The following is a 15,878-nucleotide window of genomic DNA, read 5'->3' as shown; positions in this document are numbered from 1 at the left end:
AAAAAAAAAAAAAAAAAAAAAAGAACGTAGAAAGAGTCATCATACCTTTCCACTTCCTCCTGGAGAAGAATCGATCATATCAATGCCTGTACAATCATGGAGAATTTGGCCATTGCAGATGACATGTGGTACATAAACGTGCCCTTCAATGCAACATTCTACGAATTCCATGTTGTTCTCAGTTAACGTTCCTGTTTTATCTGTGAAGACATACTCAATCTGCAAATGAGCACAAATTAGAAACAGCATTTTTTTTATGAACAGAGATTTTCCAAGGTCTCTTAACAAAACTGAGATTATTACTGGGTTACACCTTCCTTTAACGATCCCTATGCAGGCTCTTTCAGAAAAGGAAGACAACAATTTCTTTTAGGAGGCATCTTCCACGGGAATGTGGGCCCTGAAAGATTTTATCATACAAGAGAAACAGCAAAGCTATCTTCTGCCTCATAACACATATAAATAATGTGTTTAACCTACTTTCACTCTTCTCTCAAGCTCCTTTTTGGTTTTTAATGTCTTTCTTGCTGCAAGACAGGTATTTAGGGAAACAAAATGCGTACAAATTCCATTTCCCAGGGATCATTATTTAATGTACGTGTCTGGATTTGGATCAGTTACTGTCAGAACAGTCCTTAGGGTAGCATCAGAATCCCCCACTACAATTATGTTAGTTTAAATGAGGACTCTGGACTAATGGTCACATACAGTTGTACACGTGGGCACTGTTATTGCCCTGGAAACATTCCTTTTGTCTCAGTATTGAATTTTTCATTAATTTTATCTTTTACAATGAGCCCCAGCATTTAAGGATAACAACATCAAACCCAAAACCTGAACGGCTAGATCAGCATAAGCTCAATTTTGGATATTGGATATAGGTATTGTATATAGATTGCATGTATATATTTGATAAAGTGAGAGCATTATATAAGGTCAGGAATTAAACACTGGAAGGCAACTATTTAGTATTTATCAGATTGTTTAACAAACTTCAACATTTATCAAGTGCATCAAACAAAAAAAAGGACAATTTTTTATTCTCAGTCATAAGAGAAGTTATTCAATATGTGAACTTTCCTCCTAGATTGACTTCTCTTATTTTCATTGATCTGAAAAGGCAAGTTTCCAAATGTTCCAGTGGTTTGTTATCTGTGGACACAAGACCCGTATTCAACTTTTTCCAAAGTGGACAGGATTTATATGGATTTCTTTCATCTCAACTCCTATATTCAGTTTCATAATACATTTATATAAGATACAAAATTCTATCAAGCAAAGGTCTTTTATTCATTCAGTGTGCTGCTTTGGGATTAACACCCAAGACATGAAAAAAGGAATAAAGCATGTGTATCACTGTGACAGTATTTACTGCAACCATAAACAAGGATTCACAATCAAAGTCTTCATTAGAAATACGATGTATAATATCTTTCAGAAGTGTAGAAGCAAAATTTAGTTCATTGGATTGGTACTAATAATGCCAAGTACTGATGAGGGTCTCATTCTAGGGTTGACAGTTAAACTTAGTAGTAGCAAGTTATTTTTTATAACAGAATTAGAGAGTGGTTGAGGTTGGTGGGCACCTCTGGAAGTCATCTGGTCCACCCACCCTGCTCAAGCAGGGCCACCAAGAGCAGGTTGTCCAGACAGGTTTTGGTTATCCCTAAGGATGGAGACTCCACAGTCTGCCTGGGCAGCTCGGTCACCGTGACAGTAAAATAGGGTTCTCTTGACGTTCAGGCAGACCCTCCCATGTTTCAGGTTGTGCCCTGTCACTGGGGACCACCAAAAAAAGCCTGGCACCATCCTCTTTGCACCCTCCCTTCAGGTATTTATATACATTGATAAGATCCTCCCTAAACCTTCCCTTTTCCAGGCTGGACAGTCCCAGCTCTCTCAGCCTGTCCTCACATGAGACACGCTCCAGTCCCTTCGCCATCTTTGTGGCCCTTCACTGGACTCTCTCCAGTATGCCCATGGCTCCCGTACCAGGGAGCCCAGGGTACACCGTGCCCCACCATCCAGATCATTAATGATCAGGACTGGACCCGGTGTTGACCCCAGGGGTACACCGCCAGTTACTGGCCTCCCACGAGACTTTCTGCTGCTGACCCCCACCCTCCTTTCCTGGCCCTTCAGCCAGGTGTCAATCCATCACTGTCGGCTCATCCAGCCCTGAGTTCATCAGGTTCTCTACGAGGATCTTCTGGGAGACAGTGTCGACTGTCTCTCACAACAGTAAAATACTTGGTACCACCTTTCATCCAAATCAATGTGTCCAAAAGCTTAATTACTAGTTTGGCTGTAGAAAAATAACTAAATACACCATCTTATTTATTTATTTGAAAATCTATGAAAATATTTTTGATTATAGAGTTCCTAAACATTTTCTCAAAAAATGATCTCATGTATCTGTGTCAAGGTGATGATTTTCTTAACACAGAATACTAAACACAGAATTTCTTTTGGAAAATGAGAGTGACAGTCAATCATTTTACTGGATGAAATTTCTGTCTGGAGATTTGGTATCAGTCTAGCCAGACAAAAAGGGTTTTTTTTTTTTTTTTTACATCTTTTACTCTAAGGCAGTTACATGCTTATATAATCTCCCTTTATAGTCAACCGAGAGAAATCATTACCTTCTTAAAGTGTTTATCCTTTACAAATACAGTAATACTAGTTGATTTCCACTGACTTGCTGAGAAACCAGGATTTTTGATTCTGAAAATCAGATGATCTCAAATTTTATTTTTAAAATTAATCAGCACTAAAGAAAACGCACACTAAGCTGCAAAAATTTTTTTTGAAGTGACAATTTTAAAATAAAAAATTATGGTAGAAACAATTGAAAAACTTTATCATTTGAAGAAATTTACCTGTCCCAACTCTTCATTGAGGTCAGAAGTATTCACCAGTGGTCCTTCACCTGTGTCCTCATCAAACATTTCCTCATCCCATGTAAGGAAATAAGAACCAAGAAATTTCTGCATTTCCACAGTGACATACATGGATACAGGAATAATATAGTTGAAAAGAACCATGAATGCAAGGAAGTCTGTAAAAGCTCGAAGAAACTGCCAAAGAAACAAGATGAAAATATTGATTTTTCTTGTACCATAAAAACTGAAAGATGACTATATATATTTGCAAATTATTTTTTCTAATAACTCTCAAACAGTAAGCAACACCTTTCACAGCTCATAGTTCAGCATAGGATGTATACCTTCATGATTGATAACATCACAACTAATTTGGCATGAAGAAAAGAACTTTTTTGTTTTAAATTTGCATTTTTCTTTACAGGCGTATAGGTGTAGAGTACAGTTACACATCATTGTTGTAAAGTTCTAGAGCAACTAATGAGAGTGGTGAACACTCATTCCTGAACAAGGAAAACAATTAAATGTATATTCACAAATTACCAGAAAAATACCATAAAACTACGGTAACTCGTTCAAAGAATACCGAATTACATAACTTTCAGGCTGCATTTCATTAATAAATAAAGGGTTTCTCTTCCTTCTCTCAATACAAGTAGAATGTGTGCACACGACCTGGTCCGATTTTTTCAGTGGTGGAGATTTGTTGGACTCTACTTCTCTGCAAGAGGTTGGTTCTTTAGTTATTCACATAAATGACAGGAAACTCCAAAACACTTTCATGCGGCTTTTTATACTAAACCAGACATTTTCTCATCAGCTAAATTCACACATACAACTTCAGTGCAAAAATCTAATATACAAGCTTTCTACAAATACACTCTCACTGCTGTTAGCAAAAAAAGCAACTACTCATGATAGGTAAGTAAGCAGGCTGTATATACTTTTCAGTAGGATTCTTATAAATCAGAGGTTTAGTGAAACTTTCTTGGTATTTTAACTTATTTCCATACCAAATTTCTTTTCCTTTCTGGCTCTGTTTTCTGATTATACCATGGCTCATCACGAAATGGTTCACTCTGCCAGACATACTTCAGGACAGTATTTATTAGTGCTTTACTGATGAGAATACAGAGGTATACAATAAGGAATACATTCATTGATCTGGAAAAAAAAAAAGGGCAAAATAAGAATTCCATTAGCATATAAACTACAGAGTATATTATAAAATGTTATACTTGTGCTTCAGCCTAACATTTGCTGCAAGTCTAACAATGCTATGATGTTAAATAACTTTTCTACAGTGTTTTCCCAATGAAAAAAAAATTATCAAAATATATTGAAAATACTGTTCTATTTAAAATGTTAACTGCTATAATTGTTTCCAAAAGTGCGTGACACATTACCAAGCCTAGTATATTAGTGACAACCATAGCATAGATGGAATCACAACAGAATAACCGGGCTTGTAGCTGCAGACCTTTTTATGTCCTTTCTTTGAACTAATATAAAAACACTCCCATAAGTACTTTTATAGAAATATAAATCTATCGAGAACATTTTGCTATGTAGCTGCAATGGTTTAACTCTTTCTACACAGATCCGAAAAAAGAAAGAGCAACAACACTTTGCATTTAAAACTGTATTTTCATTAATGATGGGCATGAAGTAAAAGCCATGGGTTATAGATCAGTAACAACAGAAAGAGACACACATTGTCACTGCTCAGACACTGCGTAAGAGAAGGGCTCTCAGCTGGTCAGGACATCTCGCCTTCAATGACATCTTTTCCTTCACAAGGTCAGACACCTTACTCAGAGTTGATGATTTCAGATAGCAGAGTAGGACTAGAAAATAACTCTCTGTTTTTAAAAAGTAAGCAACCAATGTCAGCTCATTCCTTGAGGATAGCAGTGTCCTCCTTTCCCATCATATATGCCTGCGTGGAACTTCTAATTTTATCTAAACCTGCCACAGACAAGCTTTGTGTCATGGCAGTTGATCCAAAGTGAAGCGCATAAAAAAAAGTTATTTTTACTGAATTCAAGACTTAATCGCAATGAAAAGGAATGTTAAGATATTTAAGCACACAATCTTGGAGAACTGTCAGTAGGTGTACTCTAATCAGTGAAAGAAAAGTCTTCTGGAACAGCAAAACAGACCATATCTTAAAAAGGTAAACATTACATTAAGGTGGCTTTTTTTTTTTTAACATTTAACAGTTAATAATAATTCAGTATTGAGAACCTCATTCATATGATGTTATATGGCTGATAAGTAAAAAATTATAGACAAAAAAGCAAATAATAAGTCCCTCTATCTCTTTTTTAATTTAAATCAATGAAACACACTTTTGGTAAAAAAAAAATAAACCCCCTTTTATTGACCATTCAAACATGCAGTTTTCCACCCCCATAATAAATATCAGAAATTTTACTTTTCTACAGCAGATCGTTTCTGTGATTTTGCCTGGTAATTTAATGCCATCTTAGTTTCCATGCCAGTGTAGATAGCAACACCTGAAATTAGACAACTTGTTTTACTAAAGATTGCACAGTACAATAACTGCATAAAAGCACAATTCATTAGATTATTATACTCTGTCATTTCTTTGTAGTCTGAAAAAAAAGAACAAAGATTTGGATGATACTCAAAAACTAGAAATGGCTTTAATATCTTGATTCTTAGAAATTTTAAGCAGCATTTACATCCCATTCCAGACTCACCGCTCCCAACTGCTGACACTTGCTATGTATCGAAGCCAAACCAAAGCCAGGTTTTGAATAAATCCACTTGCATTTTAAGGTCTTTTTTTGGCTTTAATTTTGGAATCTAAGTCATACATTGTAAAAGAAAATCTAGATAGGCCTAAACTACAGGATACATCCAAGAAGAAGAAAAAGCAGCCATCGATTTTGCTTGCTTCTGGAAAATTTAATAACTCACAAAGAGAGTGATATTTTGATATTACCAATTTCCTGTTGATAACACAGATTGAGAGATTAATCTTCAGAACATTAAATACAGCAACTAAAAGAAGCTGCAAACAAGAAGATGGGTTTAAAGTACTTATTAAACCAGCACACCTGCACATTGCTAAAATAAAATAATTTAGGATATGGACTGTGCTGGGGTAATGGCAAACACTGCATATGTTAGGCAGACCAGAAACAACCACTCATATTAAGAACATCTCTGCCCAATACACAAGTTAACAGAAATAGTAAAACCATTCTCTGAAGTTTACAGAAATACTTACTGCAAACTAGTTATATTAGTTCATTTATTCTAGATTACAATTAAAAGCAAAGAGAGCAAGTTTAAATTAATATATACTTTTTACATCCTTTTTGGAGAAAAAGTTGCAAGATGTTGGTATTTTAGGCTAAGTAGTTCATAGCTACGTATGATCTTCTTTCTTGGAAGTATGGAAGTTGTATATGATAGAGGATGACTTGGATCCTTGTCCCTTTTGTCACCAGCAAAGAGTGGCATGTTACAACAGAACTACTACTCCCACTAGGCTTTCTTGAAGAATTTCCAAAAAATGTATTCGTTTGTGCTTCCTATTTCTGCTAAAATATTCAAAATTTTCCACGGAACGAAGGCAGCTCATACACAAAGAATACACTGGCTAACAGAAAGTCTAATTTTGATCAGGAACTGTTTAAGTGGATTTGTTTGGGGTTTTTTTGATCAGTCATGTTTATATCTGGTTGGGGTATCTGTCTGTTTTGACAAATGAGGAAAACATTTAAAATTTTTCAACATGCTCATTAGCTGCTTTGGGACAACAACATGAATTCACAGTGTTTGTTCAAAAGCCATATATTTACATGAAGAAGTTGAGTCATCTTGTTGAGTCATCTTCACTAATCCTCAAAGACTAAACTGTAAAATCCCATTCCCAAAAATCTCAATAGTCATTGTACATCATTAATAGCTACTTTACTGCAATTACAGCAACAGCAAACCTTATCAAAAAGTTGTAAATCAAGTGGTTCAATAGAAATCATATGCTCAGTAGTAACTGTAAGGTGGTAACCTTGTCTGATGTTTGCTTATTACTTCATGGTCCATTGAAATAATCAATAGAAACATTTACCAAATATTTTTTCTGTATTCTTTAAAGTGGCTCCTCTAAGAAGCAGATTTTCAGATCCTAATGGCCTGCAAAAGAGAAGTATTACAAAATATAAACATTTAGAGAGAAAGAACAGACCTTAATGGAAGCCACATAAACCAGGAAATTAGTTTTACTCAAATATTTTTATTTTGTGTAACAAAATTACTAGGCATATTTAAAGTTTTCCAATGAAAATTAAAAAAAAATATATATATATGCGCCTAAAATTGAGCTTATAATTTCACAATTAAAGTCTTAATCCAATGCATCTAAACCCCACATAGTTAGGTACCTAAATAAAGACTTATCTTAATTGTAAGGTGTTTATTTCTAAAAATACTGATTGAAGTCTTTTTTAGGCTTATATAAACTATAGTGTCCTGCATGTTAGAATTACTTATTAAGGTCAATACATTCTTCCATTTTAGTTTAAGTATAAATGGCATACAAGGTATTGTTTGATACTTACTGTATATATTTCAAAGCATAAAGATGAATATAGGTAAAATAATTTATTGAGTAGTAGGGGAATTAATGTAAGGATGCTGGAGTATGATACGTAATACAAATCACCATATGAGTGCAAAACCAAGGAGTACTTCAGAGACAGACAGCAAGCAGAATTGCCAGACTATCTATACAGCAGTGCAGAAACCCCAAGAAGTAAGTTCAGTAATTTTGAATGTTATTCAAAGTGTTCCCATGGTATGAAACCCCCAAAATCAAGAAACTCTAAACAAACAAAACCCCTAACTCTGATGTAAAATCTGAAACTAGTTCCATTTAAATCAGTGGAATGATGTTATATGAACGATCCAGATTATAAGACTTTCTACCCCAATACAGTAAAAAATACCAGTTGCTCTAATAGTGCTGTCCAAGGAATACAAGTCTTAATGCCGTAGATTCTCTTCTCATGTGTTATACACAGATCAATCTATTGCTGTTGAGATTAAAAAGGTATTTTCTGCTTATTTTCCTTTCCGCTCCCACGAGAAGTTCATTTCCAACCAACTTTATTAGTCAAAGAAATCTTTAAAGTGAAAGAAGCAAAAAAAGACAGCTTTCATAGTAGATTGTGATAGAAAATCATCTCTACAGACACACTGAAGTTCGGAAGGCACTTAGCCAGAAGGGAGTAACTCCCCATATACTGGGGTCTGGGATGTCACCCAAGCGAGAAGCTTTCCCTCCCATTGCTTTGCCTCTTTGTGGCAAGGACCTAAACAAAATCAGCAAGTCTCCTCCTCGGTGGTAGAGAGAAGATCCTAGGCAGAAAAGACAGGAAGACTCATGCCTCTTTTGTACTGCTTCAATTTTCTTCTCTATTTGCTGGACAAGGAATGTCCTGGGCTACAGACTGCTCCTTGAGCAGAAAGCACCGCACTCCGTTTGGGATGAAACCCACGTGCACAGGAGGCAAACCCTTCCAGGTGCCAGACCCAGGGTAACAGATCCCCGCCTCCTACACCACATACCAAATGCATTTCCCTGGATGGTGCCTTGCTGAACACGCACAACATTGTGGACATTTTAGACAAATGTACAAACATCTTTAGTAAAACTAAACGTGGTATTTGGCATGTTCAAACTCTTCAATTTCTAAGAAGAAAAATGAAAGAAAGACACGAGTGATACTATTCATATTGTTTAGTGCACTACCAAGATCCCATACTAATGGGGCAGCATTGTACAAGTACTGCCAAAAAATCCTATCAACATCATTTACAACCTAAATACATGTCAAATAAAAACTGAAGTTAAATAAAGACATAAAAAGATAAAATAAGAGAAATCCATCTGATTAAAAGTTGAACTATTTATGATATACGAAATAACAGTCTGGAAACATCTAAGAGAAATATATTCTATCAACAAGACAAGGCAGTACAACGTCGGTGAACCAAAGGTAATTCTCATTATTGATACTTATTCAACACTGAAAATGTTTAAACGTGTAGAAACTCTAGATTTTTCCCTACCTTGCAGTAGGCTCGTTCCTATCATGGTAAACATTTATTCGACCAACAAATCTGCAAGAAATACACAAGTAGTTTAACAGCACTGCTAATTTGTGTATTCTTATGTATATGTCCCAATATTTCAGTTTTCTTAATGTAGAAGTACATAATTATTTCTATATACAGAAATTTATACCACACATACATACTTAAAAACAAAGCAAATCACTTTTAAAAATATTTGTGACAATAGATTATTTGATAAATATTTTCTAGAAAGTATTTATTACAGTGAGCAGTTTCCAATTGAACGTGCTCTGATTATCCAGAACATAAACAAGAACATAGAGATACATATGGATATATTTAAAACATGTAAATACAAAAATAGACAGAACAGTAAGCCAATGTAAAGTTTGCATATAAGAAGATAAAGATTATAAAATTTGGAATAAGCCTTCTAAGTAGACCCATTAGCAAGAAGTAACAAGAAATCTTATTCCCTAAACTACCTGAGGTAAGCCAGTGTAATTACTATCCTTTACAGAACCTAAAACCTGCGACAGAGTTAAAAACAAAAGCATAAAGCCAATAAGCAATTTCCCCTCCAATTATCCCTAAGTACATTTTATTTGCATGAGGTGGGTTGACCCTGGATAGCAGCTCAGCACCCACTAGCCTCTCGCTCAGCAGGACAAGGACAGATTCGGCAGAGCAAAAGCAAGACGACGACAGTTTAACAAGTGAAGGAAAAAAACAAGTGACACAAAGGCGACCGCTTACCACCTCCCATAAGTGGTCTGATGCCCAGCCAGTCTCCAAGCAACAGCTACTTTGGAAAGACTATTCCCCCCAGTTTTATTGCTGAGCATGACATTATATGGCACAGAATATCTCCCTGGTCAACCGGGCTCAGCTGTCCCGGCTGCCTCCAGCCCCTCGCCCAGCCCCAGCCTACTTGCTGGAGGGGCAGAGTGAGAAACAGAGAAAGCCTTGACACTGCAAGCACTTTTCAGCAATAGCTAAAACACTGGTGTGTTAACAACACTGTTTTAGTCACAAATCAAAAACACTACATCCCACAGGCTGCTACAAAGAAAACTGATTCCACTCCAGCCAGACCCAGTACACTGTATTTGCAATACTACTGTCCAAGTGGATAACCTCAAATCCAAAGGGATTAAGCCAACATTAGCGTTCTGGATGGCAGAGGAAACTGTGGGGAGCTGGTGGGTCTGTCACCCTGAAAGGGAACCTCTCAGACTCGGAGAAGTGGTGATCATGACTGCTGAGAGAATATACAACACAGCAGAGCCACATCTAAAGACACCGTATAGTTTGTTATGATGCATGATGATGTAAAATGACCACGTGCCTTTGGGAAGAAAGATTTGCTACTGTTATTTGTTGAGAGGTAAAGTGTCAAGTAAAAATCAGCAGAGAAAGAAGCTGTCTACCAATAAGCATTCTCATTATTCACGTATCAACAGTCGTCCCAACAAATTCCACCATCTATAATAGCGTGAACTTCAACTTCCAACCATTCCCTTGGTAAGCCAGGTATTAAAAAAGGATCAAGCCGTTCATGGAATCAGTTTTCTAAATCTGTTCTCTTGCAGATTTCTAGACTGGTTCCTTGGTCACTGAAATCAGGGAAAAGAGATACCTCCACATCTCAGAAATAAGCAATGTTTTATCTGCATCTTCCCACAGTATTTGCTGACAAAAGAATGCATTTTAGTTTGGCACCACATTGTTTTCTGTGTATTATTTCAGCTATTTTTACTGCAGCAGGAAGAACAAGTGTTTCCTCAATGGTATGTGGCTTTTTGTCTTTCACTATTAAGAAAGAAACCTCAAAAGATGCTTCTAAAGATCTATCATTAAGTTTAGTGAAATTTTGTACAGTACTTTTGTAAAATATTGAGTATCACATGACTTTAAACATTGCTAAAAAGTGTAGAGATTTTTCTTCATGTTCTGGATGCTTAGTTTTTAAATGTCTTGATAATTATGATGGCTTCATACTGTCATTGGCTAATCTCTCAGTGCACGTGGGCTGAGGTTCATCATTAACAATAGCAGATATAAATCCATATTTCAAATTTTTCTGGCCAACTTCTTGTCAGATCTGATTAGATCGGCATTGGTTTTACCTTATCATGTGGCAGATGAATGAAGAGCTTGTACCAGGAGTGGAAATGTTTGCCATTTTCTTGTTGTTTGCTTGTGCTTGCATTGTTAGTATTATCTTTTATCTGCAGTTTCTTTGCAGGAATCTTAAGCCACTTGACCATTTTGTGAGGGTTACTTTAAAATGAGATAGTATAATCCATAAACCCACTTAACCGGGTACACATAAACTGCAATACTTGACAATAAACTGAAAGCAAAGGAACCAGCGAGGGTGCCACTGGCAACCTCTCTGTGTGGTAAAACACCCTCTATTCCCCCGGAGACTCCTTGCAAACTGTATGTGACGTGGGGCACTCTTAACATACAGACTGAGTAAGGGTGCTGGTGTCAAGAAATACATTAAATATTATTAAAGCTTAATTTCTTTCTATTTCTATTTATTTTATTAATCTAAAAAATAAGAAGTTCTAAAATTTTTGGATCATCTTGTGCACCCCCCTTTGGAGACCACTGCCCCAGAGCAGACCAGTGAGCTACCTCAGGAAAGGAGCATGGATGGAAGACTAACCTGGCTTCAGCCTCACTCTGGGGCGCACTCTAACCACCCAGATGCAGCCAGTATCTCCTCTTTATGATATTCTTGTAATTTATTGTTAAGGTACCTTAAATGAAACAGGTAATAATTATTTTCTTACTTATAAAGGTCAGGCTGAGGTTGTTCACATTCAATAGTAGCATGTAGTGCATCGATTTCTTGTTCATTGTGAAATGCCTTTGTATCTTGAACAGCATAGTAAGTCTGGAATGAATGAAAAGGTGTAAATAAAACAAAAAAAGGACAGATCTACAAGACATTAATCTGCACATATACTTCAGTTCAGCATGAAACATATCTAGTAACTTTTACATAACAGCTCATAGGTCAAATCAGATGCATCTTTAAATGCTCCTAACTTGGCATTTTCTTACATTATATGCAAGTACCTTGCAGTGTACTCACAAATCAGGTCACTCTGAAAGCATTTAAGTAGAAAAAAGTTTGTGCATTATCTTAGTAATCTGCACACCTCTACTGGACACAGACAACATCACAAATAAATAAGTTTTAAAATTTTCCAGAAAATAATGATATTTTAAGAGAAATTAAGTCAACTGTTAGAAACGTAAGTTACACAAATTAGCGTATCAGCTCACACGTATAAGCATGAAGTCACATTGCAATCTGTAAAAAATTAAATGCAAATTTTGCCTTAAAAAGAAAACGTAGAACATTTAATTACTTTATGACTGGATTCACCATCCAAACTAGCTGTTGTAACAAAACATGTTCCATCTCCTCTGCTACTTGATAGAAATATTAAGTCACATGGGAATGTTTCATCTTCTTTTACCATTACAATATCTCCAACCTAGGGAAAACAACACAACAAAATAAAATGCATTTATCATTTATGTAGCAGCCCAAATTTCAGATTTCAAAACCAAAACCTAGGTTCACTCAAATAGTTTGAAAATTCATCAATTTTTATTTACATCCAGATTTTACCACAGGAGTAAAGAACTACAGAAATATCTCTGAAAAACTGAATTATACCTTGTGAAATGACTGAGGTCTACTGTGTATCACCTTTCCTCTCAGGATTACCATTTTCCAAGTACTGTCTTATTAAGTTTTGCAATGTTATTTGAGAGACGGAAGATACTACCCTTGTTTTAAGACTAAATACAACAAAACATTGTTTCAAAAACAGCTGGAGATGTGAGCTACTCTTGTTGGCTCTTGAGGATAAGCATCTAGCTCTGAATATTATAATTATGAGATAGCTGAAAAAGGTAAGAATTCCAAGTCTTCCAATGAGAACAGAATACATTTTCAGCAGAATTTAATATTGGAAGTCCATCCTACTTTTATCCGTGTTTAAAAGTGAGCAAATTAATTTTTATTCATGCAAACATAGGTAATATCTTACAGTGTGTTAAAGTGTCACAGAACAGGCAACCAACTATAAATTCAAAATATTACTGTAAACCATTCATTTGAGAAAAACTGCCTTTGATACATTTTTGGAGGTCATCTTTTAAAAAGGAATATTAAAAAAATAAACAAATGCAAATATATACTACATGTTTTAAGAATATCAAAGTTCCAATACAAATCCCATAAAAATATGTAATTTTTGCAATTTTTCATGTAGATCAACATCTGTTCAATATACTTACATGTGATAATTCATTATCATAAAGAGTAAGCTTAATCATTGTTCTCATGATAGACTTATAAAGCTAAATTCCAGTATCCTTAGTAGTTGGCAGGAGTCAGTTAATTCTAGTTAAGCAAAGTAATCCGATAACAATCAACAATAGCAACATCTAAGAATAAAAATTGTGACAGCTTAGGTAAGATTCACTAACATGTGCTGAAGAATCAGGATGATGATAATAAATGAGATTTAACTTCATGTCGGTATAAAAAAGGCTTTTTTTTAAGCAATAGCAATGAGAAACTGCATATCGAACATATGGCATAGGAGAACGCAAGTTGCTAAGCATACCTGCAAAAATCAGCTATGAAATTTAGCAGAAACTTCAATAAGGTATTTTCCATCTTTTGTGTAAATGATGGTGTCTTTTTGAAAATCACAGCTTCTAGTACAGCAGTAGAGCTGTACGGTTTACTAATTTTCAGTCTCTGAACAAAAATTAGAGACGTATTAAAACCGCACAATGACAATTGGCTACTCCATTTCTAGGGAAAAAAATGCTGCACTTTTAACCAACAATAGAAAGTTTTAGGCTGTTCAAATTTAGGAAGGGATTAATTTCCTCATATATTTCCTTTTGATTAAATGACTTCTCACGTATCATTCTGCAGACCCAGGGAAGTGAAGATACGCGGTGAGACAGAGAAGCGGTAGGTTTGGAACCGGTGGCAGTGACTGTCTTGGCTGGAGCCAGCCTGAATAATAACAGAGCCTTCATCCCGAAGAGCAGTGGACCCTGATGGACCGCACTACTGCTCAAGTTGCCTTATTCTTTCAAGATGAGTCTTCAAAAGAACCTGCCTTTTTGCCACAAAATCATCAATTATGAAAGACCGTGACACGATAAATTAACAATAATACCCTCAAAGTGAGAACTTTACCAAAATCAGGCAAAACACTGTTAGGAAATTACCTTGAATAAATTGTTAGGTGACAGAGAATCCACCTATTCCTAGAATAAACTGTAAGAACACCACATAACTATTTTACTAGCTCGCTGTACCACTGAAAACAACATAATTCAATTACCAGCTACCTAAAACACAGCAATATTACTACAAGTTTAATCACCTCTCCAGATGACATAAAAGGAAAAATCAGAATTCTTCAGAACATTGAATCTGGCCAGAGAGAAAGTTGGGGGGCCAGTTTAGCGACTAAACCCCTCCTGACAGTAAAGTGTCACCACAAGAATAAGCATAAGAAAAAATGCCCACTGTGTCTGTTTTTTAAGTTGCCACTAAAAACACTTACACGTCAGAAAGTGAGTTTTTAGGTCCAACTCATAAAGACAAGAGAGTCCTCATACTTTTGATTTTCACAGATCATAGTGTTGAACGATCCGTATTATTTATTAATTAATCTAGCAAGATTTTGTCTGTAAGCCACAGCATACAAGTCACCCTGCATGCCAGGAGCAATCTATAATACAACAGCCTATTAAAACAGAAGTTCATAATCTAAACAATTTGCAAAAAAAATAAAAATCAGGAATAAGAAAAAAAACATCCAAACAACTAAAAGTACTAGCAAAAAGCACTTTCTTAATAAAATTTAAAAGGTGTTCTGACAACATTTGCCACTGTGTCAGCTAAAGGTGCAAAGAGGACAGAGCCAGGCTCTTTCCAGTGGTGCTCAGTGACAGGACCAGGGGCAATGGGCACAACCTGAAACATGGGAGGGTCCGTCTGAATGTCAGAGAACCGTATTTTACTGTCATGGTGACCGAGCTGCCCAGGCAGACTGTGGAGTCTCCATCCTTAGAGATAACCAAAACCTGTCTGGACGTGGTCCTGGACAACCTGCTCTTGGTGGCCCTGCTTGAGCAGGGAGGGTGGACCAGATGACCTCCAGAGGTGCCTGCCAACCTCAGCCAGGCTCTGATTCTGTGAAAAAGCAGCCTCATCTTTCAGCAATTCTCATTTTCCTTTTTTTAATCAAATGTCCACAGGCTTTAGGTGCAGAGGGTCTACCTTTATATGATGTGGTCTGTTTTCTTGCGTAACACAGGTCCAAGAATTTTACCTATTTACCCATACATACAGATATCCCCTTCCATGCAAATATTTGCCATGCCTGTCTCTCCTGTCATTTAGTTGCTCAAAATATAATCTCTGAAAGGTAAAGAATAGGGGAGAAACTGAGAAAATATGGGCAATAGATTAATTAATGGAATACAAGTTCCAGTGAAGTGGTACTTTTTTATTTTTAGTTGGACTATTTAACTGTTTAGTTACCCACATGGAATACTCAGCATGTGATTTCTTTTTTTTTAAATTACTGTGAAGCTCTAGGCAGCAGCTCTCACACTCAAAGGGAACGTCACAGCAGAAAGGCTGTAAACACTGTAGAGTGATTTATGCCCAAACAGGGCAGAGCAGAAAAACATAGCCCTAACAAAGACACTAGAAACAAATGAAAAAACGTACCAAATTTGCTGAGTTCTGAAGAGAATAACGACGAAAAGTTAATCCACTCACAAAAAAACCCAAAACCCAAGAAAACGACCCAA

General features: G+C 36.1%; 1 protein-coding gene across 1 annotated transcript in view; it reads right to left on the bottom strand.

The window, feature by feature from the left end:
- Positions 1–15,878, bottom strand: part of LOC104160396 (probable phospholipid-transporting ATPase IH) — a gene marked incomplete at its 3' end in the record, with an annotated part of 51,513 nt that overhangs the window by 1,888 nt on the left and 33,747 nt on the right. The window contains exons 6-13 of the mRNA XM_009698509.1: positions 12,386–12,514; positions 11,801–11,904; positions 8,991–9,041; positions 6,988–7,052; positions 5,320–5,401; positions 3,896–4,046; positions 2,880–3,077; positions 46–219 (exon numbers count right to left, since the gene is read on the bottom strand). Coding sequence (XP_009696811.1) covers positions 46–219; positions 2,880–3,077; positions 3,896–4,046; positions 5,320–5,401; positions 6,988–7,052; positions 8,991–9,041; positions 11,801–11,904; positions 12,386–12,514 — 954 coding nt within the window. The remainder of the gene's footprint in view (positions 1–45; positions 220–2,879; positions 3,078–3,895; positions 4,047–5,319; positions 5,402–6,987; positions 7,053–8,990; positions 9,042–11,800; positions 11,905–12,385; positions 12,515–15,878) is intronic.

The sequence above is a fragment of the Cariama cristata genome, unplaced genomic scaffold (assembly GCF_000690535.1).
Source record: "Cariama cristata isolate BGI_N322 unplaced genomic scaffold, ASM69053v1 scaffold4024, whole genome shotgun sequence".
NCBI lineage: Eukaryota > Metazoa > Chordata > Aves > Cariamiformes > Cariamidae > Cariama > Cariama cristata.
Note: the sequence above shows the minus strand (reverse complement) of the source record. Positions and strands in the feature narration are given on the sequence as shown.